Raw genomic sequence first — 27166 nt, 5'->3', positions numbered from 1 at the left:
GAGACTGTAGTTAGACCAAACTTATGTTAAGTTAAGCATTTCACACTTTCACATGATATAAATGTGAAAACATTTTTTTTCTGTTTCCGACAGAACTTTGGTGATGTATGTATGACCGTCATACAAGGAACCGTGAGGACTTCAAATACCTTTGCTCTCCTGCTCTGTTCTCCGATAGGATTTTTTCCAGCTGATATCGATTGTAAGCAGTTTAGCGATTCGGCAAGAAGGAAAAATTGTGTCAAGGGGCTCATATACCCCCGCCGCTGTAGGGCCGCATTGCAAATGTGCGGACTAAAGTAGTATTTCATATGCGAGGACATGTCACTCATCTTTTGCGCATATGCTCTGCCCATGTACCGAGAAAGACCTAAACTCTACCCCGTCTATCCAAAATCAAGACAGGATGTTCCAAGAGGCATTGAAAGATAAGAGTTTGACCACAACACACAAGGATGAATCGTTTTTATTAATAAACAACAATGAATCAGGCATCGTTATTTTAATCATGTATGAAGGCACTGGATTGTGCAATACAGCAGAAGAAATATTTATTGATGGCACTTTCAATGTTGTCCCAAATATATCTACCAATTATACTGTATTGAAGAGGTCAAAGAAGCGCATGCTATGTTGCAGTACAACACGTGGAAGAATGGAACTATCACCTTATCACAATATCTGACTTACATGGGACACAAGTTCCGGCCAAAAGAAGATTTAGCATAAATCCGGACTTCACCAGATACTGATATCGTTGTGCACTGTATACATGACACTTTCAATTATTTTTAATTTTGTTCAGTACTCTATGATACTAATGTTCCTGTTCAAAATCCCGCATCCATCTGCCCATGTTGAACAGGGCTCAACAGATTAAATCTGGCTAACGGAAGGGGAGAAATCAATTAACAGTGTTTATTTACGGAAATCCAATGTTTGATTAATCTGCTCAAATGATATCTAAATTACGGAATTGTAATCTTTTTTTCCGCGCAAATATAATATGGAAATGCAAAACGCCCTGCTGCAGGAAGAGTTCCCTACACTGAGTGTGCCCTGGTGGATAGACTTAATCCCCTATTTCACTATCAGGGAGAAATTCGACACAATATGTCACAGTTCCAATGTCATGTCTCTAAACATACAAAGAACAATAAAATACAAACACAAAATATGAGATACACACCACTAGAGAGATGATAAAAGACACATCTAAGCTAAATGAGTTTTCGACAGCGGTTTTATATTCTGTTGTGCAGCTTTTCAGGAGAAGTGGTTAGACTTCATCCCCTGTAACACTACATTCAGAGAGAAATTCAACACAACTTATGAAAGTCCAAACAACATTAAAATACTAATTTAATATCATATGAGATTCACGCCTTTAGAATCCCTATGACGCACATGTATAATCTAAATGAATTCCATAAAATAGTTTTTGAGGATAACGTACATCACTCTTGGATGAAACGAACAGGCTGCACAGAACAAAATTCATTTAAGTTCAAGCATTTGTAAAAGTGACATTGCATAAAATGTTTATGAAAAGCACCATCCCTATGAAAGGCACGCAAAAGTTTTCTGGAGAAGTGGATAGACTTCATCCCCTATTACATTATCATCAGAAGCGTTGTTTTTTTTTATGTGGAGAAGTGGATACAGTGCAACAGTACTCTGGAAGCTGTCTAAAGCGACTGAAGAAATAATCTGGTATAGACAACGTGTCGGCTTGTTGAGCTGATGATGAATGCACATGCCACGGATGGGACTGTGATTTTATGCCGGTGTTGACAACTTGCCGGTTTGGGCAGATGTCGGTTATGACAGCTTCCACTGAGGGTAACCCTATATGCCTCATTCCATATATGGTGGGGGCATAAACATGTACAATTAACTCCAAATAAGGAAAAGTATATAGTGACCTGTGAAAGTCGCATAAAGTAACCTTATCATTTCATGTCCAAATTTTAAATATGTTTCTTGAATGAAAGTCGAATATATATTGTGTAGCAAAAGAAAAGCAAGTTTCGAAAATACTAAAATCTCACAAGAGTAAGTGTTCATGTTAATGCATTCGATTTAAAAACTTGACAAAGTGCCAGAGTTTCATTTCTTTTGCTCTTCATTATACAATTGCTAGATTTTGTGTCTGACATCAGAAAAAGGACTATAACAATTGTTATCATAGCGACACAAACTGGCAGTCATTCTGGGGTCCTCACATGGCCTAGATAATCGTATTACACTTGCTCCTGTGATAAGCTCTCACGTGTCTATTTTGCCAGGCCCACATGTCGAACTCGGAAGCAACAGTTGTCAACATCCAACAAGAGCAGCGCCAGGTAACTGGAAACGTGTTTTCCCTCTTCTTCAAGATGATGTTAGTACAAGCTTAATCCTACACGGTAAACTGGTAGACCCGTGAAGTTCCGGGGTAGAATACGTGTTCAGCAACCCATGCTTGCCACAAACGGCAGCTATGCTTGTCGTAAGAGGCGACAAACGGGATCGGTGGTCAGGCTTGTCATCGATTCCTAATTACGCAGATCGATGCTCCTGCTGTTGGTCATTGTATAACTGGTTCGAACTCGATTATTTACAGACCGCCGCCATATAGCCTGAATATTGCTGAGTGCGGCGTAAAACTAATCTCACTCACTCTAGTGATTATCTATCCCTCGAATGAAGGGCGAACGTCGCCAGACCAGTACTTGAAGATAGATACATAAATATGTGTATGTATGTCCGTTGTATCAGCGCGTGAGTGAGTTTAGTTTTACTCCACACCCAGCAATATTTAAACTTTATGGCGGCGGTCTGTAAATAGTCAAGCCTGGACCAGACAATCCACTGATCAACAGCATGAACATCTATCTACTCAACTGGGAACCGTGGACATGTGCCAACCAAGCCACGGGGCCTGATCACCGATCCCGTTAGTCGCCTCTTACGACAAGCATAGTCGCCTTTTATGGCAAGCATGCGATGCTGAAGGCCTATTCTACCCCGGACCTTCACGGGCCTGTATCATGGAAGGGACAAATGTGCTTCCTTTCCTCAAGAATTACCTCTTCAGTACTCAGCTAAGTCATACAATCGTCAGCGCGTTCGTGAAACACAAATGCAGATTGCATTTACTGCAGAATAACGCATGGATAATTATGTTTTCCCATATATACAGTCACTGTGGATATGGGGTGAATGTTAGTGGGTGGCGCACAGAGGACATCGCTCTTCGTGGTTACGGAGGTGTCCGCCCGGTCCATTGACAAACCACATATCGTCGGGCACAGGTACAAGTGACGAATGTGAGTCAGAAATGTTGTCAGTAATGAAATTCAAACTAGTTCAAACTTAGATGATCGAACATCACGTGCTGAGCTACTTATGACCTAAAAACAGGCTTGATTTTGGCCCGTCGTCAAGAATTTAGCGGGCATTAACAGGTTACAGTGGCTAGCTCATTTCTGAGAAGGTGCAGGCATTTCGATGATACTTCTGTCAATTATAGATATAATACAAATTAATACCCCACACTTACCACTATGTGGTCATGAGTTTAGCATTCAGTTATGCAGTCAAAGATAACGGGTAATTCTAAAGATTAAAATATGATCTTGATAAAGCTAATGCTGGTATATTTAAGCTGTTACATTATATTTTAGTATTTGTTCTCATTTTTAGAATTTTCTAAGAGACGCTTTTAGTCTTGTCATGGGTCAGTATCATCCACATTGGTTTAATAAACTGGAGTACTTCTGCTCTTTTGTGAAAAAAGCTATTATGTATGGCAAAAATAAGGTTATAAGGAAAGTGAGTTGGCAGAAACTGGAAAGGCATGCGTTCAGCATCAGACATTTCTTCTTGAGGCCAAGTCGTATATGGTTTCAACTCATGTAGACATATATATTCCAGAATGGAAGGGTAGAAAATACCAAAGTGGTTGTGAATTATCTCTGAAACTGTCGGTAAATGACAGGAAAGGGGTAACCTGCAATCATAGTGACACTTATATCGTATTCGGGACCAGGAGCTGTAGGGAAGTATGCCAAAAACTCTTTCGCTACCCTCAAAACCTATTGAAGTGGGTAAGAGGTTTTCTTCTGGTCTACCTTTAAGAAAGAAACTCCTAATCTGTATTCATTTACGTTTAATGGAACAGCAAAAAGGACCAAAGCGATGGACAGCACAAAGACACCATCAGACAGACACCCGTGGATGGTCTACATATCGACAGTGTTTGCATCCGTTCTAGCTTTATTAATAGGTTACAACCAGGCAATTATCTCGGGCGCCATGGTGCTCCTAGCTGATACTTATCAACTGGACACGTTGTGGCAGCAACTCATAGCAACATCCAATACTGCGGGATGCGCGTTTGCACTTTTTCTAACTGGTTACCCTGTCCAAATATTTGGAAGGAAAAAGATGATCCTTGCTGCAAATACGGTCATGTGTGTTGGTGCCATCATATCTGCGACAGCTCCGATGAAAGAGGTGGTTCTTGTTGGTCGATTCTTAACTGGAATAGGAGGAGGTAACATACTTCTTAGCTCTTCAAGCATGTATTCACAATGTAATTTGTATGCGTAGAACTGTGTCTCATAGGTAATACTGACAAAAATATTTTTATAGAAGAATACTTTTGCTGTAATATTTGGCATTTTATGTTCGTGCCTTTTTATCAAAATAAAACAAGTTAACTTCTCAAATTAAGCTAAGAGTAGTAGGGAGTAAGTAAGTTTAATTTTAGGTCGCAAGCGGCAATATTCGAACTGTATGGCGTAGTGGTCGAAATAACGGCCTACCCGACTGCCCGTGGCTGGTAAATTTTGAGTCGGGCTGCCTGGAAATTCTCTCCACCAGTCCGATTGTCTGGCTGAAATTTTTAAGGTTGACCTACTTTCAGTTCGCTCTCAGGACGATCATTCTTTTTAATTGTCATGTCATATTTTGTTTTAAGAAAGGTGAATGAAAGCTACGAGAATATTCTATAATTATACATGGACAACTCTTTAGCCAGTGAAGATGGTAATAGGACACTAAAACTGGCTGGCGTAGTAAGCTACGCAAAGATTGGTCATCTGCAGTCACATGATTCAATAAGAACCAATAAAAGAGAGGGTTAATTAAAGGTGGGCAGGAAACTTTCAACATGGGCAGACAACATTTATGGGCCACCAGCCCGGCTTTCAGGTTGAGCTGAAAAATTATTTTAATCACTGATATGGCGGCGGTCTGTACAGAATCGAGTCTGGACCAGACAATCCAGTGATCAACAGCATGAGTATCGATATATTTTTTATGTAACTGGGAACCGATGACATGAGTCAACAAAGAAAGTGATCCTGTTAGTCGCCTCTTACGACAAACATAGTCGCCTATTATGGCAAGGGTAGTGAGAGGCCTTATAATCACTAGCACACGATGAACTCTTGCCACTCCAAACATTATAGATCTAGAGATTTATTTATTCTTTAAAATAATTGGAACGATACATGTTGCCTGAGTTTTGAGTTATGGGCTACTCAGTAACTTTCCAGCTATATGGTGGTCACAGTTTGGCTGAAATCATGTAAATGAAGACATTGACAATACAGATAGGTTTATGGATCTTTAACAAACTGGATACATTTAGCAGCAATAACAATGTACATTACAGGGGCAGTATCCGTCGTGGTGCCGATGTACATATCAGAATGTGCCCCCGTTGACATCAGAGGGCGTTTGGGAAGTTTTACACAGTGTTTACTCTCTGTTGGTGTATTCCTGGCATCAGTTGTAGGAGGTGCCTTTAGTGGAATGGGAGAAGCAGGGTGGAGGCGAGTACTTTTTTTCTCAGGACTGAATAACTTTCACTTCTGTTCTGTATGTTTGCATGTTCCTTGAAGTACCGGGACTACATGAATTATACTTTAACAATATGTTCCATAAATACAAGCATTTTGAATTATTCTCAACAGATGGATGTTTGCTTGTTCCTGTGTTATTGACTTTGTACACTTTGTGGGATTTCTCTTCCTCCCTGAGAGTCCCCGGTGGTTCATGGACAGAGGAAGAAAGACAGAAGCCGAGGCTGTCCTCAAGCAGCTGAGGAATAATCCGGATGAAATTGCCAAGGAACTCGATGACATGAAGAAAAGTGTTGAAGAAGGAAAACGTCATGAAGGTTGGTATGTTGGAAAAATTGGTTGAAATCGTATGACAATAATATCGGGATTAAATCAAAATGTGAACATGTGATGTCTGCAACACCAGTTGTCATGTGCAATTGTCCGAGATATACCAAGTTGATGATGTGAGTTATAATCCATACTCAGCGTTTTAACTTTTGTGACCCATAATAACTAAAAGTTAATTAATGTGACACTTTAATTAAAACAAAAGAAAAGAAAGAAAACCAAAACCAAAACAAAATATATACACATAATAATACAATATAAAGCCTTTTCATGACTAAAACACGTTATATGATAAAACATATTAGACTCTATTACTTGTCAAGTAGAGTAAATGAACTAACACATCAAGGTACAGGTTCAAAACTACTTAAAACAATACTGATTTACATCCAGTTACGTGTATAAATATATGCAAAAGAATAATTTACCTACAAGCTTCTATGGCTGTGAAACCATGACTCCGCTATATGGCAAAAACATTGACTTCTTGGAAAATACCCAACGATATTTCGCTAAATGTATTCAAGGGTTCAAAAGACATATGTCAACAGATTCTGGACAATGGTTGGATACACTGGTAAGTGTAGATTGTTATTCCTCGGAAGATGATGTAACAACGCTTGTCATTCATCAATGGAAACTCTATTCTGTGCATTCTTATCACTCACTGTTCACTTAGATATCAACCCACACAGTATTTGCAACACTTTGTTTCGTACTGCACGAAAGTATAATCTATTGAAATATGTAGCAACTTATGTGCAAACTGGCATTTTTCCGTCTGAGACAGCTTGGAGAAGAATTGTTGTATGTTCTATCTTCTCTTATGAAGAAACTCAATGGAAACTGAGACTCTACATAAGAGAACGTATGTCCAGATATGCTGTAATACATCAAACACTGAGTCTACATAGACTTTTCACCCTAAGGAACAAACACTCTCAGACTATGAAACCCGTATACAGCTGTACGAGTCGGCTCTAAAGCCAAATTCCCAAAGGAATGTTTGATTTGAAATAAGTAAAGCCATGACCATGATGCCCACCTTATTTTACATTGTAAATCTGTAACGAGCAAAAGAAATCATTTTTATATGACACTACTTGACATACTGGATATAGATGTATATGTACTAATTGAAATGCCCTTGTACTCTTTTGTGGTGCCAAACTTCAGATCCCTGGCCTTGACGAAACAGCATGGCAAACCATCAACTTACACTTTTCAAACTACATGTATATCTATTCCTTAAAAGACTCTTTGATGTATACTTTCTAAACTACCACTCATGTAAATATCCATATGTTGTAAATATCCGTGTTTTGTTAATATCATATGCATCTATGTAACTGACTGATATCATAAATGCTTAATCTTCGAATGTATTTTGGAAGAAATAAAGACATTCATTCATTCATTTATTCATTCATTCATTGCAAAACGCTGTCTATTCATTCTTCCAAATTTAACACCACTTACTACAATACGAGTTATCAAAGTAGATCAATTAATTCTGTCTCAGTTAAAAAAACGCGAAGAGGGAAAAGCTGAACTAGTTAATGGATCCTGTAAACTATGAAATAGTCACACGTTGTTAATAACAAATAGTTTTCACAAGGATTGCAAAACGGAGGATCATCACTTCAAATGTATCTATTGTCTGGTGCCACAAGTATTTGGTGCGCTGCTTTAGTTGCAGCATCTGCAAATGTGTTACCAGTGATTCCAGTATGGCTGGGCAATCACCAAATGATGATTTCGTATCTGTTCATGTGTTCATGTGTTTTGCATTCTGGTAATTTCCAATAAAACATGTCATGCTGATATGTACCTGAGGGCACGAAAAAGAGTATGAGAACAGCGTTACCATTATTGGACGTTCCCTTCTGAATTATGCTCTCGCTAAAAATAAGAAAAAAGGGCGGATAGGACATTTATTTCCAAGGCTAATACTATATTTCAGCTAATACCTGCTGCAGAAATACCACTAAGGCTTCATTTTCTGATGGAATGGATTCCAAATACAGTTGTACGATGAGTTTGATTTTGATATGATGCATTTTATATACATGTAGACTGTGTGTAACTTACGATAGACCATGTTCTGAAAGGCCAAAGAAAACCCCACAAAACACTTAAAACCTTGATACGTAGTCATAGGTGTACGGGTGCATATGCAGGTTTCGCGTCACGATGGAGTTAACGATAGAGTCATTGCACACAAATTGCAAACGCTTGACTGATCCCCTCCCCATTTCGAATTGGATACTACTTTTAAAATTTCCAATGCCGTCTGTCATTTATTATTTAAGTGCTTGATATCGGATAGAACGTTAAATGTTGATCAAACATGATATTCACGAATATCGCTTTCTCACGCGTTGGTCATTAATTGCGGAAACGAGGCTCGGGACACATAATGTTTACTAGCGCCGCGCTGATCCATCGTCCGCTACAGAAATGCTATCTCATTGCACGTGACTGCCACAGTGGACAAGAAGTCTGTGGAATCTTGTGATATTGAAGTATGGACAACGTACTGCCGAATTCAAAGATAGTTTACAGCAATTTCGTTGAATCTTACATTCACGATATTGAAGGTAAACACGGTGAGCCATTGTTTGATATTTCATTTCTGGTGTACCCGTAACAATATTACTATGCCTGTTTGAAGTGCAGGTACCGGATATTTTTTATCACTTCATGTAAACTGATGTAGATTTTACCTACTGATTTATACAAAGATTTGACGCTGAAGAAAATAAATGGGACAAATCAATAAGACATGTTTCCTAAATCAGATCCCGCCAAGGTGAGAAGAATTCAAGGAGTGAATGAGTGAGTGAGTTAATATTTAACGTCGCATCGGCAATATTTCAGCCATACCGTGACGGGAGCATAACACTGAAATGGAATACATGTGTATAATAAAAACCTGTCGACAATACACTGTAAAACAACTAGAATATCACAATTAGCATTAAAACTAGCGTAGAAAGTTAAAAGTAATATCATTATATGGACTATACAGTATAAAACCTGGCTATAGATCGCCAACAACTGAAGGTAGATCACCACTCTTTGGGCTTAGGGTACGTTTGCTACCTGCATGGAACCTAGTTGGATTTACACCATCCTTTCAGCCCCCGGCGAATATACGGAATGCTGGCCAGAATTGAAACAACCAAAATACTACTTTTAAAAAGCCTGGTAAGTTTACATTGACTTGAAAATTTTGGGACTTACGTACCGCTTGACCGAGACTCTCGCAAGGGATACAGAACCGAGAATCCTTCCCCTTTAACAGGCATGCATGAGTGTATGTTGTATGACAAATGCGACATCGTCGCACAATGACCCCTTTAAATCTGGATTGACAACCCATTTCATGTAGTTTATTTATACCTATTTGGGTGTCACACTTCTTCTGCATCAGATCGTTAGTGTAAACTCTAATGCCAGCTTTGTAGTCAGAATAAGGAATAAGAAGTGATGTCACAGATTTGTTGAGAGCTGCCCCGGCATCAAGATCGGCCATTGTATTCCCAGAAATGCCAACGTGGCTGGGTAACCAACAAAAAATGATGTCGTATTGGCCAGTAGCAAGATCATTATACATTTTAAAAAAATCAATTATAAGTGGATGCTTACATGATAACCTTTTAACCGCCTGACTCGGGGTGACAAGAAAGAGAGTTTCAATAGATTAATTTATATATTGTTTAATTCTCAGCCCAAACGGCGGAATAAGAGATGATTTCTCTTGTTATACAGATCTTCGTAAAGAGGATTAAAGACACAGTGAAATGCAGGATTAGACACGTTAGAATATAACTTTGTAATATATTGTAAGGATAATTTTATACACCGTTGGGTAGAGATGTTCATCTGCCTCAACGTAGAGACTGTCAACAGAAGTTCTGAGAGACCAAAGACAAAGCCTTGGTGGTGGAAAGAATCTAATAGTTTCAAGTTGCAGTTTTTGCAGGCTCGACGACGAAGCCATAATCAAGTTTTGAGCGGACCAGTGACCTATATAATTGGAGGAGGGTAGCTTGATTCCCTCCCCACTTTGAATTAGAAACGAATTTTAATAAATCCAGCGCCTCCGGGCATTTAGTTTTTAGGGATTTGATATGGTGAAGAAAAGTTAAATGAAAGCCAAGAACTTTGCCTCCGTAACAGCTTTGATGGGAGTGCCATTTAAAACCAATTCTGAGTCTTTATGAGGTTTGTATTTTCTACCGAAATGTATACAATTGGCTTCATGTTGTTTATTTACTCGAGCATTTTAAACGAAGGATTCTAGTCGTTCCAGATGATCAATGGTACTACGATTTTTCCTGAAACCACATTTAATACATGTGAGAACGTTATTGGTTTCAAGATACCAAACTAATCTATTATTCACCACACGTTCCACACAGCTAGTGAGAGATATCGGTCTGTAATTCGACGGATCTGTATGATCCCTGCCAGGTTTTGGTAATGGGACTACAATGGCATTACGCCATGAATGATGAATTTTCCGGATGTCCATATTTTATCACATATATCAAAAGTGTAACCAGACATGGTTCAGGCAAGTGTTTCAGTAGCTGATAATGAATATTGTCATCACCTGCTGCAGTGTCATGAGCTTGCTCAAGAGCTGTGTATAACTCATGTAATGAAAAGGCTTCTTTATAATCTTCACCATTATAGGAATAGAAATTACGCTTTTTCTTTTGCTCTTGTTTCTGATATTTCTGAAACTCAGGGACAGAATTTGTCGAAGAAGAATTTTTGGCAAGAGTTTCGCCAATTTTATTTGCAATTTGAGATTTGTCAGTATTTAAATTATTACCATCTTTAAGATGGTGCACTGAAGATTTTGAACCTTTGCCTTTAATGCTTTGAACCTGGAGACATAGTTCCTCCAAGATCGTCGTTAGATTTGTTTAAAGGTACGACGAGCTTTCGCATTGAGTATTTTAAACTTATTTAAGTTGTGGACAGTTGGATGATGGCGAAAATAATGTTCTGCCTCTTTCCTCGCTTAAAGGAGCAAGGAAATCAATCGGATTTGAACCGTGGTTTCCGTACATGTGGAGCGGTAGAGGACCTTGGTGCATAACGTTTTAAAGAAGGACCAGTCTGCCTTGGAAAAAAATCCATCTAGTATAAGATGGAGAATCAGATGGATTAATTTCTGATGAAATAGTTGGAATATGGTCACTTCCACAGAAGTCATTGTGGACTGACCAATCAAATTCATGTAAGCAGTTTGAGTCTGCAAGAGAAAATCTAGACAGGAGTAGGTGTCGTTTGCAGGATGCAAATAAGTGATGGAATCGTCATTGTATATACACAGGTCGTTGTTGGAGACAAAATCTTTTAGTATTTTACCTTTAGAGTTTTTAGAGTTTGTGCCACCCAAGGGCGGGTTATGGCCATTGAGATCACCCGTTATAATGCACGGTTTAGGAAGTTGGTCATATAGAGCTTGAAGATCAGACTGCTGGAGTGCTGAAGAAGGCGGAATGTAGTGTAAAGGTAAGATGAAGAGTTAGCATCACTGCAACAGCTTGGAGATTCGTCACGAGTGTTACAAGACTATGGATTACACCCTGCGTGACAAGGATTGAGATCCTCCAGTGGCTCTGTCACTCGGAGCTGAAAAATAATTATATGCAACGAACTGTCGTAAATTAAAAGTGTCTGTCTGCTTCAAAAAGGTTTCCTACAGACAGAAGACTGAAGGTGCCTAATCTTGGACTAATAGTTGTAACTCATTTAAGTTGGTCCGTAATCCTCTGCAGTTCCACTGCACTATTTTATTGGAATAAATTATCTTTTAGGTGGGTTGATTGGGGATCTACCCCGCACCTTTTTGGAGGGCAACAACATGTGTAGCGAGGATGGATTTATCAGATACATCCATGTCTTCCAGTGATCCAAACTTATTTAACAGTTTGATCTTGTCCGATGCTAGAGCCTCGATTTGTTCTTGAAGTGTCTGATCTAGATTTGATTTTTGCTTTTTCCAGGCTGTTTCTGAATTGGCTCAGGTTGCGATCCAGGGCCCCGTTTCACAAAACTCTCGTAAGCCTAAGATCTCGTAACTTTTCTCGTAGCATTCGCATCTCCTACGCTACAGTATAGGAGGCACAATGGCTACGAGAAAACTTACGAGATCTTAGGCTTACGAGAGTTTTGTGAAACGGGGCCCAGGTTGCTGGGAGAGGTTCTGCTGAGCAAGTGATTTTTTTAGTCTGTGTCGATTGCTCAGGAGAAACAATTTCATGAGCTTCTGTATTTATCCATGTCAAGTCTGTTTGACAGGCATATGACAAAGTACTTACTGGTGAAGTGTTTTCATTTAGGTTTGCTTCTAAAGGTTTTCTGGTGATGGAGGCAGAAGGATCAGTAGGATTAGTTGATTGTGGTAACATTTGGGCTTCTGGTAATTGGTAAATTTAATCCTGTTGATCCGCATCTTCTTTTTCCAAATAGGACAATTCTTAGAAAAAGCTGAATGATTTCCATGGCAGTTGGCACATTTGTGGATCTACTTTCACAATCTTCTGTTACATGTGTATTCTCAGCACAGTAAGCACATGTAACAGATAACGTGCAAGTGTTCACACCATGTCCATATATTTGGCATTTAAAACACCGCAAAGGTTTGGGGATGTACAAATCAACGTTAACATTTCAGTAACCTGCCCTGATTGATTTTGGCGCATTTGGTGAGGAGAACGAAAAAAGATACGTGTTAGTTGGAACAACCTCATTATATTTTCCGGTCAGAAATTTTTAAACATATATCACTCCTCAATTCCGATACAGTGTCAGACTCAGTCATATCTGCAAATAGACGGTCTCGATCTCTTACAATACCTTTCAGAGTTTTATGTGCAGAGACCTTAACCGGAACTCCAACAAACATTTCAGTGGACAGCAGACTGGTTGCTTGCTGTTTTCTTTTACATTCGTGCAACAGAGATCCCGAAAACAAGCGTTACACGCGTTTAATTTCTTCTGCTATTCCGGGGGCACCTTTTGATATAGCAAACGGGTTCAGCTTTAATGAAGTTTGATCTAGTATCTCAGGAATTAGGAAACGAGGCCAATGATCAACGAATTTCCAAGGTCGCTTTTCATCATAATCATGTCAATTGGACGTTGCGTTTTTTGTTTGGGGTTTGGTATTCCATGCTAAGTGCTATTGATTCGTCATTCAAGCTCCCCATCCACCACGGAGTATCACAAGGACAAAGCTAAAATAAGCGGATCTCCAATATCACATTTACAAAATTCAAATATAATGTAGATAGTTAAAGTTTTCTTACATTAGGTAATAGGTAACTATTTACAGTTGACATAATTATGCACTGTTGGATACATTGACCCTGATTATAATGGCCAGGCAAGGTAGATACAAAGCGAGTTGAAATGTCTGTCGATTAAAAAGATATTAAATGGGGCAAACGCCCTGATGATTCAAAATCATGAAATGCTTTATGAATATCGTGTTTACATGTAGTTATGAAGTGACTATAAAGCCCATGTTTGGTGTCCGCCACAGGTGTGATATTGCTGGAATAATGCTGAAAGCGGCGTAAAACTAAACTCAATCTACTGACATTCTTAAGGAATAAGGCCACTGGAACTTTGTGGGGAAATCATATCGCATGTCAAGAGATCAGTGGACTGTTCACTAATACAATATCCAAAAACATTCGAAGTAAATTTGAATTTTCCACTTTTTAATCGTGGCATAATATGTACTGGTATATTTTGAATGCATGGCTAGATGTGTCTAAACATCTGAAGAGGTGATGTAAATACAGCTAGGGTCCATGCAAGAAGCAAAGGTACTTAAGTCCCCATGGTCCCTAGTATGGTGATCCACCTTCATTTGTTGACAATCTATAGCCTCTTTTTAACATTGTATTGGAATTTAGCGTTAAAATATTTTATATTAAATTACTAGTCTTAAATGTATCCCTGTCCTTCGGCGACAGGTGTTCTATAATTTGATTGTCTCTATTGTTTATTTAGGACGTTTAAGTCAGCATACGAAATATTACTATAAATGTTTACTCACTCACTCACTGATTCAGCCGCTGTGGCATTCACAAACAGTTTTATTCCAGGAAGACTGATCGATTGCTCTCTCCAAAGACATTACAAAAAGGGTGTGCCAGAGTGGAGAAGAGTTGCATTATTGTACTCCTCCACAAACACCTGGGATGCCCACAAGAGATGGCTGACGGACTCAGTGGGTTCCCCTTTTACTGCTAGACACATATCAGATGATCCTGCGCACTAAACGCATTTGTGATAAGAGAGGCGGTACAACGAATTGGGCAAGTACACTTGGCTGCTACAGGTAGCTTTACGATTATGCACGTGCAATTCATGCTAACCGTGACATTAAATCAACACCGCTACTGATTAAGACCCGTCTCACTACAGATTAACACCCGTCTCGCTACTGTGTAACACTTGTCTCGCTACTGTTTTACACCTGTCTCAATACTGTTAAACAGATTTCAGTTGTAGTGAAAAACATGGGCAAATAGTTCATTATCAGGCAAGGGAGATAGCATACAATGTTATCATGTATATGGACAGAAATTGTGCAGCCAAAGCAGATTCTCTTTTACAAAGTAGCCTTGCTACTGGACTCTCAACGGCAACTTTCAAGCGCATTAAGGCAGAAGGTGGTAGGAGTGCGGGTGGACCTACATTTATCAGTCCCACCAAGTTGCGGAAATCCAAAACTTGCAGTTACAAACTTGATGATTTCGACCGGTGTGCAGTCCGTCAATTTGTCCAAAGTTTATATGGCGTTAAAAAACAACTACCCACTCTGGATACGATGTATGATATGGCAAAATGTCAGTTGAACTACAAGGGATCTAAGGAAAAATTTCGAAAAAATCTCAAAGACATGGGGTTTAGGTGGCGAAAAACGCAGTCAAACCGTAAACTTTTCATGGAACGTAAAGACATTGTTTCCAAGCGTTTTCAATACTTGCGTGCAATAAAGAAATACAGAGAAGAAAATAGAACACTCATTTCTATCGATGAAACATGGTTGCATGTTAACCACATTTTCCCAAAGTGTTGGCAACTTGAGGGTGAAGTCGTAATAAATGGGGTTCAACCTCCGTCTGGCACCGGACCTCGGCTTATTGTGGTTCATGCAGGGGGGTGAAAACGGTTTTGTTCCAAATGCTTTGCTTGTTTTTGATTCCAAACTCAAATCAGCAGACTATCATGACGAGATGAACTTTGATAATTTTTCCAAATGGCTCCAGGAAAAGTTGATCCCAAACCTTCCACTCCACTCTGTCATCGTTATGGATAATGCACCATATCATAGCAAGCAAGTGAACAAATGTCCGCCAAGCGCCAACAGAAAAGATGACATAAAAGCGTGACTACAAAGGCACAATATCTTATTTGATGAGAAAATGCTTAAAGCCGAACTATTGTTTCTTGCAAAATCCAACAAATCGGGCCCTGTCTACAGAGTAGACACGATGTTGAAGCAACATGGTCATGATGTACTACGTCGAACTCCATTCCACGCAGAACTAAACCCGATAGAGTTAATTTGGGCAAATGTGAAAAATTATGTTGCTTCACAAAACTTGCAGTTCACAAAAAGTTCCTTAAGAGTTGCCATAAATGAAAGGATGTCTGCAGTCGGTGCAAAAGAATGGTCGGAATGTTGTAAACATGTTAAACAATTGAAGATGGTTACTGGCAACGCGAAATCGCAGTAGAAAGGGAAATTGACAGACTTGTGATTGACTTAGGACTTGCAAGTGATTCAGACACAGAGACTGATTCAGAGAATGATAATTAAAGCATAAATCAGTAAGTCCGCCTAATTTTCCAGCATTGTTGTGTCTTGTATAATAATTGACACATACTATATCAGGTTTTTACTGTTCCCATACTTTGTCATAAAAAGAGTTATCTTTGGTGAGTTGTCTGTATTTTATATTTTTTAGTCACTGATAAATCTACTGAGTAATCCCCAAACCGACAAATTTGTGTACAAAGATATTTCTCACTGACTTATCAATGTCAAAAGGTATTTTCAGTTTTCTGTACACAATTTTGGTGACCATAATAAAAATATGACAGAAATTTGGAAATATTGTTTGAATACTAACCATTTCTCTAGAACCGGTTATATAAATTTCCAAGACATGTATTCCCGGTCGATCACCAGCGGAATTATGGACGCAAATCAGCCCGTACAGAGAAATAGGAACAAAATTATGAGATAAAAATATTTCCCCCTTGCTACTCTGATTTAGCCACCACCATTCAGTAACAGATAACTTTTAACATATTAAAAAGTCAAATGTAACACAATATATATCTTCCCTATATGTAGTTATTATCTATTTAATATTTAGCAGACGAAAAGTCAACTTTACCCATTAAAACAACACCGCATATTCCTTCGAATGATAAGACTGCAATTTCAGGCATAAGATACTAATATTCCACGCTAACCTTTAGTTAAGACGAAGACAAATAGATGCTTGGGGCATTGACAGGCATTTTAGATATTCAACAATTTTGTTAAAAAAAACCCCAGGAAAATGTCAGTTGCTTCGTGAAATGGATCGGTGGTCCTAAACATATTTGCTCAGTTTATTGTGTAGATTCAATTCGTTGGGATTGTACCTGTTCCCAAATCGAGTGTGCACTAACAATTCATGTGTGAAACGGACGGGGAAAATGAACTTCTCGATATTTATCAGACAACCTGTCTCCCTCTTGTTTCAAGTGGATCGTTCTGTGGGGCGTTCCCAAGTATGCAAATTGGGGTCATTTGTCAGGTCGTGGATCATCTTATATGTGTTTACCAGTAAGACAAAATGACTGTAAACGTGGCTAGTAGTCTTTTAGTTCAGGCAAAATTTCGTTATCGGACAATACGCAAATGGCATGCTGATGGTTTTTATATGAAACTGAGCGTCGGTTATGAGACCAAATGGAGTAATAGTATTCAGCAACCCTGCTCCCCTCATTCCATCGATTGTGAACCGAAGTTGATGTGCCAGAGAAATTCTCTATTCCCCAAGGGTTGAAACAATGTTACAATCCAACAAAAAGCATAATCGATAGTTAAATCGTTCCTAGAAAGGCAATTTCTCCTCAAGCCAAGATAGTTCGAGTCATTTGCTGGTATCAGAATTTGTTCATTCTTCGTCAACATCTACTGTGTTCCAAATATGAGACCACCACGCTGGAAATTGCCTCCAAATATGAAATGGTAACTTGTTAAAAGAGGCATAAATAGCAATCCATTTCATCAGAGTGTATAGTTTACAGTGTTGTGTATTCAATCCTTACTGCTACACAGGGGACGGTTCTTCTATCATTGCTCGAGTGATAAAAACACCGCCAGTCCGCAGGGCACTGATGCTTGGAATTTGTCTGGGCGTGACAACTCAGATCACGGGGGTAGGGCCAATCGTGTGAGTATGCTTTTAAGAGCCTATTTATTCACTTACAGTTAATAGTATTTACAAGGTGAAGTCACTGAACACACATTCTACTTGTGACCAGCATTACAGTTTGACAATGTACATCCTGAGCGAATCGTGTTTTTGTAGTTTCTACTCTGGTTTAATATTCCGACGAGCTGGATTCAGTGGTGCAAGCGCCATATGGATGACTGCAATACCCGGTGGAATAATGGCTGTGTCATCTTTCACTCTCACATGCTTGATTGAGAGATTTGGCAGGAAACGTCTGTATCTTGCAGCCCAGATAGGTAAGTGAGGGTTTCATTTGGGTTCAACGTTACTTTGGCGACGGCTTGATGTGTGCAGACCTGAAACGTTTTCCACCGTTGCGAAACACCAAGCTGGTATGCATAGGTCCAAGCAGCCTTAGGTTTGTTTCATGTTCTTAATATTGTTGCTGATACGAGGTCAACATAACGTATATACGTCAGTACTGATACATTTTCTGATAGACGTGATACCACCTACCTTGGATATGTAGATATTCTTTTATCCGGTGCAATCATATTCTATCGAGACGATGTGAGAGTGTTGGATAACATAATTACACATTTTGCGGCTTATATGAATAGTTCTTGTGTTTTATTGTCACTAGGTCAATTTATTGCCTTGGTTATTCTTGGACTTGGCTTCTTCCTCTCAGCAACACATTCTCCCAGTGTCAGTGATGACATTCAGATAGCCATCAATAACGCCACATCTACATCCATGTGTAATTTCAGGTAATGAATCTACTTACCATATTACAGTCAAATATGAATGATCCAATCAGGCAAATGCACAAAGCTTATTTTGTGTAAATTTTCAGTCAAATTACATGTAAAACTACCATTTACCGTTTAAAGTGAATGTTCATGAAGGATCAGATGAGTTATAAATCCTCATCCTTTGTCTATTTCAGAACATGTGAGCAATGCATCGACTCTTCACAATGCGGCTTTTGCTACGACGTCCTCTCAAGAGCCTCATGTGTACCCGTGTCGTTAAACGGCAGTGCTACAACTGGGAGATGCTCTTCCCCCAACTCTGTTAACAGTTCAGACTTTACGCTGGAAACACAGGCCTGCCCGAGTGATTATAAATGGATTCCAGTGATTGGGGCGTCAGTTTTTCTAGCTGTATTTGGCTCTGGTAAGACAATAGACAGGCTATGATCGCCAAAGGCCTTTTCTGCTTTTGACTGGAATAAGTCAGATTTCATTTCATATCTGCTCTGAGTGTCTGTATGATAGTGTAAACAATGCACACCACGTCTTCAAAAGATATCTTATGCATACATAAACAGTGAAAGGATCAGCGTATCTAATTACGTATCTAATCGTCAATACTCAGGGTATTCGCTAAAGCATTATTTTGTCAAAATACAGAAATTAGAGTTTTTAACCACTCAAGTCGCTGAATGTGTAATTTTATAAATCATCTTACAGAGAGATACAAATCATCAAACCGATGATCAAATCACATTCAAGAAACATACCCGGAACCACGATATCGGATTTCATTCTTTGTTAAGATTGTCACACAAGACAAGGACAATCTGTTTTTGTTTTTTTTTAAATTTCAGTTTGTGGCGTCGTGTTTGTTGTGATATCTGAAATATTCCCTCTCTGGGCTCGCGGCACATGTAGTTCAATCGCCACTGCTGCGGTGTGGATATGTCAAATTATTGTCAGTGTCACCTTTCTGAGTGTGACTCAAGCTATCACTGTATATGGTAAGTGATCTCACCACTCACTCTGTGTGGCTGTGGTACGTAGGTTTATCTGACTGTGGCGCAAGCTATTGCTGTCTATGATAAGTGATCTCACGTCTTCCTCTTTGAGAGTGTGGTATTTTAGGCCACACGCAAACTGTAGAGCAAACTGGGTTGTGCAGCATAAAGAATATGACCAGTCTTCTTATGAGCGAGCAAGGTTGGCAACGTACTTCGTCGCTTCGGTTCGAAAAATATTTTTCATGTCAAAATAAAATATCCCCACCATCAAAGTTACACTGCCACTTCCCCGCTTGGGTGTGCTGTCATATTTCCAACCTCATATTTAATAATTGTTCATGTGAAATATATTTTATTCAAACTTTTAACCGTCACTGGTGGTATACAGATCGTCCTTTACCTCCATTCCATTTCCATCCTCTATCCTGACAAGGATGTTTCATTTTCAGTTCTGTAAGAGTAAGACTAACTGACTGAGTTTGGTTTTACGCCGCTTATGGCAATATTCCAGCAATATCCATTTATAGGGTTTGCACATTTCACTCACGTTGGAAATCAAACTCGGGCATTCGGCGTGACTACCACTTGGCTACTCCACCGCCCCTGTAAGAATGAGATGTTTCGAGGAATTGATAATTGTGGCCATAAGCAAAGCAGTGTTTATATCGTGAAATTGTAGAAGCGTATTATAATGTCGGGAGCATAATTATGGCACGACACGTGCCAACATATAAAATACAAAAGATGATACACGTCTTGCATATAATGACATGTCAACACCATTAAAGGGGTAGTGGGATAGCCTAGTGGTTAAAGAGTTCGCTCGTCACGCCGAAGACCCGAGTTCGAATCCCCACATGGGTGCGGTATATGACATCCATTTCTTGCTGACTCCACCATGATACTGGTGCAATATTGCTAAGAGAGGCGTAAACCTATACTCAGTCACAAACTCAACATTATGAAAATGTTTACATACATGTACTCGTCTTAGAGTATAACTGGCGACCTTGTGCACAGATATGTGTTAATCCTATGAACTATTTCTGATTTGAAGGTCTCTTCTGGTTGTATGCGGGATGCGCCATGCTGTCTGTCATTTACATACTGATGTTCATGCCAGAAACAAAAGGGGTACGACTGGAAGAAGTTGTGCTGCTGTTCTTGACTGACGACGAGAAGAATGCACCGCGAGGAAAAGACATTGATTAAAATCTCAGACCTGAATGGAAATGCGGCAACTTGTTCACCGTACGCTCTAAGTATACGGAAATTAGCAGAAGACTGTCATTGACCCACTGTTATTCTTGTCATGTAACATACGGGGTGTGGGGGAGGGTGTGTGTGTGTTTTATGAAAACGTTTTAGCCTAAAATACATCTTTATGATATCGAAGAATGGTTTATATTATTCACATAAACCAAATACTGATATGCTCTTTGCTCTAGTTTCTGATAACATGACATATAATAGCATGTACTCCCATTAAAACGACAGAAATAGGTACGTTTGAGTACAGATCTGTCATAAAGTGTTTGGTAGTTGAGGCCCACCCGGTGAGTGAGTTAATATTTGGCGTCATGTCAGCAATATTGCAGCCATATCATGACGTGAACAAATATATTTTGTCAATATTAAAATCAATAAACTGAGAACATAAAAACCTGTCATCGAAGGACAGTAAAAATACTAGACTATCACATATGTGAACATAAAACTAGCATATAAATTCAATGACTGTAATTAAAGAAAACACTACAATATAATATACGGGCTATAGATCACCAACAACTCAAAGTGGATCACCATACAAGAGGCCATGCCACCCGGTGAGGCACATTAAAGTACAGCATTAGGAGCGGGAGAGTCAAATGTGCATATCCATATGACGTTAAGGAATGAGATACACATTTTCAGTATTTTTTTTCAGCATCAATGTCTTAGTTGTTTTTATTCATATTAGGTGTATTTTTAGCTAAAATCGTTTTGATGGCCCCTTAAGCTTGTATGTTATATTTAGTAATATGTCTTCGTTTTCGTCTACTCAGGGAGACTATATATAGCCTGAAATTATAGAGGTATGTTTTGATTCATCCTCAATATCTACAGGGTATACTTTCCGATTAGTCTGCGCAATACCCTGGATACATCTATGGCTCAGCCCGATAAATTTATTACCTCCCTTGACTGGCGTTTCATCAAATCAGGTGTCTGCGCTGGGAAGTTGAGCGAACCAATTACAACTCGCTTTCGCTTTTTATATTATCTAACCTATTATATTTGGTAACAAAAAACACGCAAAACTCCTCTGAAAGAGGTAGAAGGAGTTCTTGCATATATAAATATATATTAAGTTTCAAACCTATCAGTTTGTCTGTATGATTTCCTCCAAATCTGAGTCGAACTGCAAACAACCTTCGCAGTTGCGACCGCTACCTTGGTTGACGCTAGCAAGTTCGGCTGTAACTGCGGCTTAGCCGATTGGCTATTTAGGTGGTTGGCTCTTGTGAGAATGCGGAGCCAGCAAAGGGAGGCAATAAAACTTATCTCGGAGATGCATCCGGGGTATAGTGGAAATTTATCGGAATGTTTAGCCTGGAGGTATCGAGTATAATTTAGACTGGACTAACGAGTCATTGCACATTACAATCAAAATCACTTCTAGTAGTCGAGATTGGGTGCTGACTGACCACCAAGACACGTTGGTCCACTGAGGGATTGGAAAGCAAATTATCCGTCAGGTGAGCATCCACAAACCTATGATCGTTGATATTTTCATGCATCTGGTCAAGGAATTCAAAGGATTTAAACAATATTTTATTTTCACTAATGTTTACATTGTTCCAACAAATTGGAACTAGGATTAGCAAACAGGCTAAGGGGCCTATCTCAATTCTTCTAAGGAATTCAAATTATTTCATGCACTTTGCAAAGTAACACCTGCTGTATTATGCAAAAACAGAAATCAAAATATCAAATTGTTTTGAACTGGCGCTGCCATCATCTGAAGCAAATGGAATCTGATTCCACCATTAACACATTGTTTTATATGATAAAATGAAAAGAAATTGATAATATCCATAAAACAAATAGTTCACACACTCACTTACAGGCAGCTATAACATATTAAACATCATAGCTGTATATGATATAATCCTAGTATGTAGGTCGATGTTGATAATCAGAGGAAGAGGAAGAGAGATGGAGACCGACCGAATGATGATACAACTCCAGTATAACTTTTAGGATAAGTCCGTGTTAGTCCCGTCAACACGATACCCAGCCTTATATATACACAGTTACTGATTCTTGAGCATTCAAGCGAAGTAAGGAATCTTCGCGATTGGCCTCGGTTATCAACAGTCAAAATACACATTCAAGTGGTTAAAGGAAGGCAGCTCTAAAGCACTACCTTAAAAGGAGTGGCTCTAAAATACTATTACTGCAATACGAAATGTGACCCATGATTACTATCACTCAAAAATCTACACATTGTGAGCCAATAATAACAGTCGCTTAATCAAAAATCATAAAAATGATAATAATATAAATAAATAAATAAATAAATAAATAAATAAATAAATAAATAAATAAATAAATAAATAATACCAAAAACACTCTCGCAACACAATACAGAGTAGTTGCAGTTAACATTGCAGTTAACATTGCACGTCACATGCATTTGTGAGATCTGCAGGAGATCGAAGTTCATCTACATAGTCCTAGGCCAAATGTTAGAAAAGTCCCTATCTTTTAGGATCTCTCAGCAGGAGTAAACGTGTTATTCAGTAATTGGTATGACACCTCCCACCCGCCAAAAATTCTTGTTGATGTGGAACTAGCAACAGGAGGTATCAGGTTACTAAAAACTAACTGGGTTCAGTCCACTGTTGAAACAGTGTCCACATGTTCATAAACAAACTGCTTGAGAATTGATCACATTGTCTAATGTGTGGTGACAAGCACTGGTGTTCAGCATGGTCAAGATATGCAGTATGGGTGATAAGGCTGGGTGTATCATATTACCTGATTTTCATGATATCGCTACATTTGGCCTAGGAGTATACAGAATTGTAAAACTACTTGAAAAAGCGAGGTGAAGAGAATTAGCATTGTTCGAAAAAATATGTCCAAATTCTCAACTGTGTGACATCGAATTATATATGTAAAGGTATGACAATAGCCGCTTTCCTGCAATTGTAGATAATGCCATAAATGGCAACCAGTTTCATACTAAAGTATTCATATGTAACAGATCAACTTTAGACGGACGTTTTAGGGATCTTTCAGATATGTTGCAGAGTATTCATTTTCAATTACAGCAAGGGTATATGGAAGTTCAGTTTCAGACACCGCATACTCTAAACCATAATAAGACTTGCTATGAGTTCTTCAGTTCGAGATAAATTTTTAAATTGTTTTCCTGTATTTGGAAATACACCTTTGGAAATATAAGCTGAACATTCGGTTATAATTACATCAGAATGCTTTCAACAAATCGTCATTATTATTGTTTGAAGCAGTTTGAAAATCATTTCGATTTTGATTGAATGCTTCAGTAATGCTTATTACTCTAGTAGTAAACAGGAATAGAGTTGTCGTTCTTGTTCTGGTGTTCATGCGTCAATATGAAAGCCTTCTAGTGGAGCACAAGTTGGTATTCAGCTTGTTCGGGAATAACACTAGTGGTTAACAAATGTGGATCGTGTTGACCATTCAGACTGAGGCCCAAATGAACCTGTTTAGCCTCAGTGTACATATTAAAAACATTTCACTACTTCTCTGGGTGCCATTACATAGAAGATGGAGGGTAATCAACGACACACTGTATGGATGAACAATTTCTCAAATCAGGTGCCACGACGTTTCGATAACACATTATTGCATACGTGCTTGACACACCATAAAATAATCTCTATTGAAACGTTGCGTCAACTGAATAAAGACGTTGTTTATTGATACGTTTGTCCATAAATAAATACATGTTGGCCATGCCAATAGCATATGATTATTATCACATGACGAAAAACAGTTTTCATCAATTGTACTAATACGTCTGGTTTGACGAGACTTTCCAGAACGAGTGAGTGAGTACAGTTTGACATCGAAGTTCAACGATATTCCACCATTACTGGAGTACAAGAGAACCTTGTGCCCATGTGATGAATCGAACCTGACTCTTCAGCTAACCCCGTCGCAGAAGGTGGAAATTTAGAATCACCCAACTTGTGTGTTCGCTCGCATGTTTCACTATTGGGGTTCACCGTCTAAGCATTGAACTACTATGTCTTTTCCCAATATTATGGCGTCACATCCAGATATAAGTGACACATCGCACAAGGTAACATTGGTTCAAGCTAGCTTGTGGTAAAAATCATCCATAAGACAAAAATCAATGCGATCTTGCCACTCATTGATGAAAGGAGCGAAGGAGTTTAATGTCATGTTGGATTACATAAGGGATCGAAATATGGGCACACTGGGTGTCAAGAGAATCACACAACACATCTGTCAGTAGAAAAACCCTCCTAGGGTCTATTTATGCGCTCCTTGCTTCGAATCAAATGGCCGTACTTGGTAAGACTAAACAAATGGATTCATTGCTGATGTTGACTGTATCAGGATGCTGTGAAGTTAGGATGCGCGAGAGAAACTGTAACCTGAAGGTAGCCGTTGGTTGCCTGATATCACACATTGTGCGTATGAGATACAATTTTACGCCAAAGTGGCTCTATTTCAGTCGCCCTGTGAAGGTTCGGGGTAGAATAGGCCTTCAGCACCCCATGCTTGCTATTAAAGGCAACTATGCTTGTCGTAGGAGGCGACTAACGGATGGTCAGACTCGATGACTAGGTTGGCCCGTGTCATCGGTTCCCAACTGCGCAGATCGATGCTCATGTTGTTGATCACTGGATTGTTATGTCTAGGCTCGAGTATTTACAAACCGAGGCCATGTACCTGGAATATTGCTGGGTGCGGGGTAAAAGCAAACTCACTCACTCCTAAAATGCCACTGTCTAAGTTAATTTTGCCGTGACTTGTTCCTTTGACCTGTAACTTTGAGTGAGTGAGTGAGTTAATGTTTAACGTCACATCGGCAATGTCTCAGCCATATCGTGACGAGAGCATTTATTTCTGAAATGAAATAAATGTATAGTATAAAAACCTGTCAACGAAGGACAGTAAAACAACTAGAATATCACAATTTCAATTAAAACTAGCATGGAAAGTTAAAAATAATATCACTATTCGGACAAAACAATATAAAATCAGGCTATAGATTGCCAACAACTGAAGGTAGATCACCGTACAAAGGACCATGGGGACTTACAGTGCCCTTGCTACCTGCATGGACCCTAGTCGGATTTACAACATCCCCTCAGCTGTTAACAATTTAGACACATCTAGCCAAAAATTAAAAATACACATATGCTATGATTAAAACCAGTGGAAGTCTAAACGTACAGGAAACGTTTTGGGACTTACGTACCCTCTCAGGAGGACTATAATTTTACGGTACTTCAACCCCCTTTGAGGGTACAGCCACCAACAATTCAAGTTACTAATCCAAACTTCCAAAAACTAAAATACATCTATTTACACAACAAGTTTTCAAAATTCAACCAAAAAATCAATTTCTTTTAAAAAACCAATAATTATATGAGATCTAACGGTGGTAAAAAGATCCTTAATTGCTTTAACTGTATAATACTTATCCCTTGTGATGGAGAATTCAACACGGTCAAGCAGGATATGCTTGACCGTGACTCTCTCATCACAAGGGATACAAAACGGAGGATCCTCACCTTTCAATAGGTACGCATGTGTATATCGTGTATGACCAATACGACATCGTCTTAAAATAACCTCTTCAAATCTGGACTGACAGCCCAAGTAGGTGTAACCAATATACGGTTTTATTTCATGTAATTTATTTATGCCTACTCGGGTGTCCCACTTCTTCTGCATCAGATCACGGATGTAGGTTTTAATGCTCGCTTTGTAATCAGAGTATGGAATAAGAAGTGGTGTCACAGATTTGTTGAGTGCTGCCTTGGCAGCAAAATCGGCCATTGTGTTACCAGAAATGCCTACGTGGCTGGGTAACCAACAAAAGACGATGTCATATAGGCCAGTAGCAAGATTATGATACAATTCAATAATACCAATTAAAAGTGGATGTTTACATGATAAATTTTCAATCGCCTGAAGACAAGAAAGAGAGTCTGAATAGATTGTATATTGTTTACGTTTAGGGTGTCTTTGAATATATTGAAGTGCTGTTAATATGGCGTTAGCTTCAGCTGTAAAAATAGAACTATTATCTGGTAATCTAGAAGATATTGTTCTGGATCCAATGACAGTGGCACAAGCCACAGCGCCACTATCCTTGGACCCATCTGTAAATAAGGATTTATAATTGCTATATTTACGTTTAATTGATTATATTCTTGCTTATATTGTAATTCATTAGTATCTGATTTTGTAAATGTGGTCAATGCTAGGTCTACTTGAGGCCTGACCAACTGCCAAGGAGAAGAAAGAAGACGGGAGGGAGCTATGTTTTCCAGCTGAATGCCAGCAGCAGAAAGAATTCTATGTCCTAGAGGCGGGACAAGAGAAGACTTTTTGTTGTATAAATCCTCATAAAGAGGATTGAAAACACAGTTATATGCAGGGTTAGAATGATTAGAGTATAATTTAGTAATGTACTGTAA

The 27166-nt window shown here is 38.9% G+C and overlaps 1 protein-coding gene across 1 annotated transcript; it reads left to right on the top strand.

Annotated features, from left to right (window-relative positions):
* Positions 1-4182: 4182 nt before the first annotated feature.
* On the top strand, positions 4183-20660 carry LOC137297285 (proton myo-inositol cotransporter-like). The gene is made up of 9 exons (XM_067829298.1): positions 4183-4540; positions 5666-5825; positions 5967-6172; positions 17569-17683; positions 17822-17982; positions 18330-18456; positions 18636-18865; positions 19299-19448; positions 20506-20660. Exons 1-9 carry the CDS (start codon positions 4183-4185, stop codon positions 20658-20660), a joined length of 1662 nt encoding a protein of 553 aa, XP_067685399.1.
* The last annotated feature ends 6506 nt before the right edge of the window (positions 20661-27166 follow it).

The sequence above is a fragment of the Haliotis asinina genome, chromosome 9, assembly GCF_037392515.1.
Source record: "Haliotis asinina isolate JCU_RB_2024 chromosome 9, JCU_Hal_asi_v2, whole genome shotgun sequence".
NCBI classification, from domain to species: domain Eukaryota; kingdom Metazoa; phylum Mollusca; class Gastropoda; order Lepetellida; family Haliotidae; genus Haliotis; species Haliotis asinina.
Note: the sequence above shows the minus strand (reverse complement) of the source record. Positions and strands in the feature narration are given on the sequence as shown.

Excerpts from the sequence above, each read along its gene's own strand:
- LOC137297285 (XM_067829298.1), top strand. The coding sequence starts at position 4,183 with ATGGACAGCACAAAGACACCATCAGACAGACACCCGTGGATGGTCTAC. Across the intron at positions 17,983-18,329 it reads GTATCTTGCAGCCCAGATAG|GTCAATTTATTGCCTTGGTT; the intron begins GTAAGTGAGGGT and ends TATTGTCACTAG. Across the intron at positions 19,449-20,505 it reads TCAAGCTATCACTGTATATG|GTCTCTTCTGGTTGTATGCG; the intron begins GTAAGTGATCTC and ends TCTGATTTGAAG.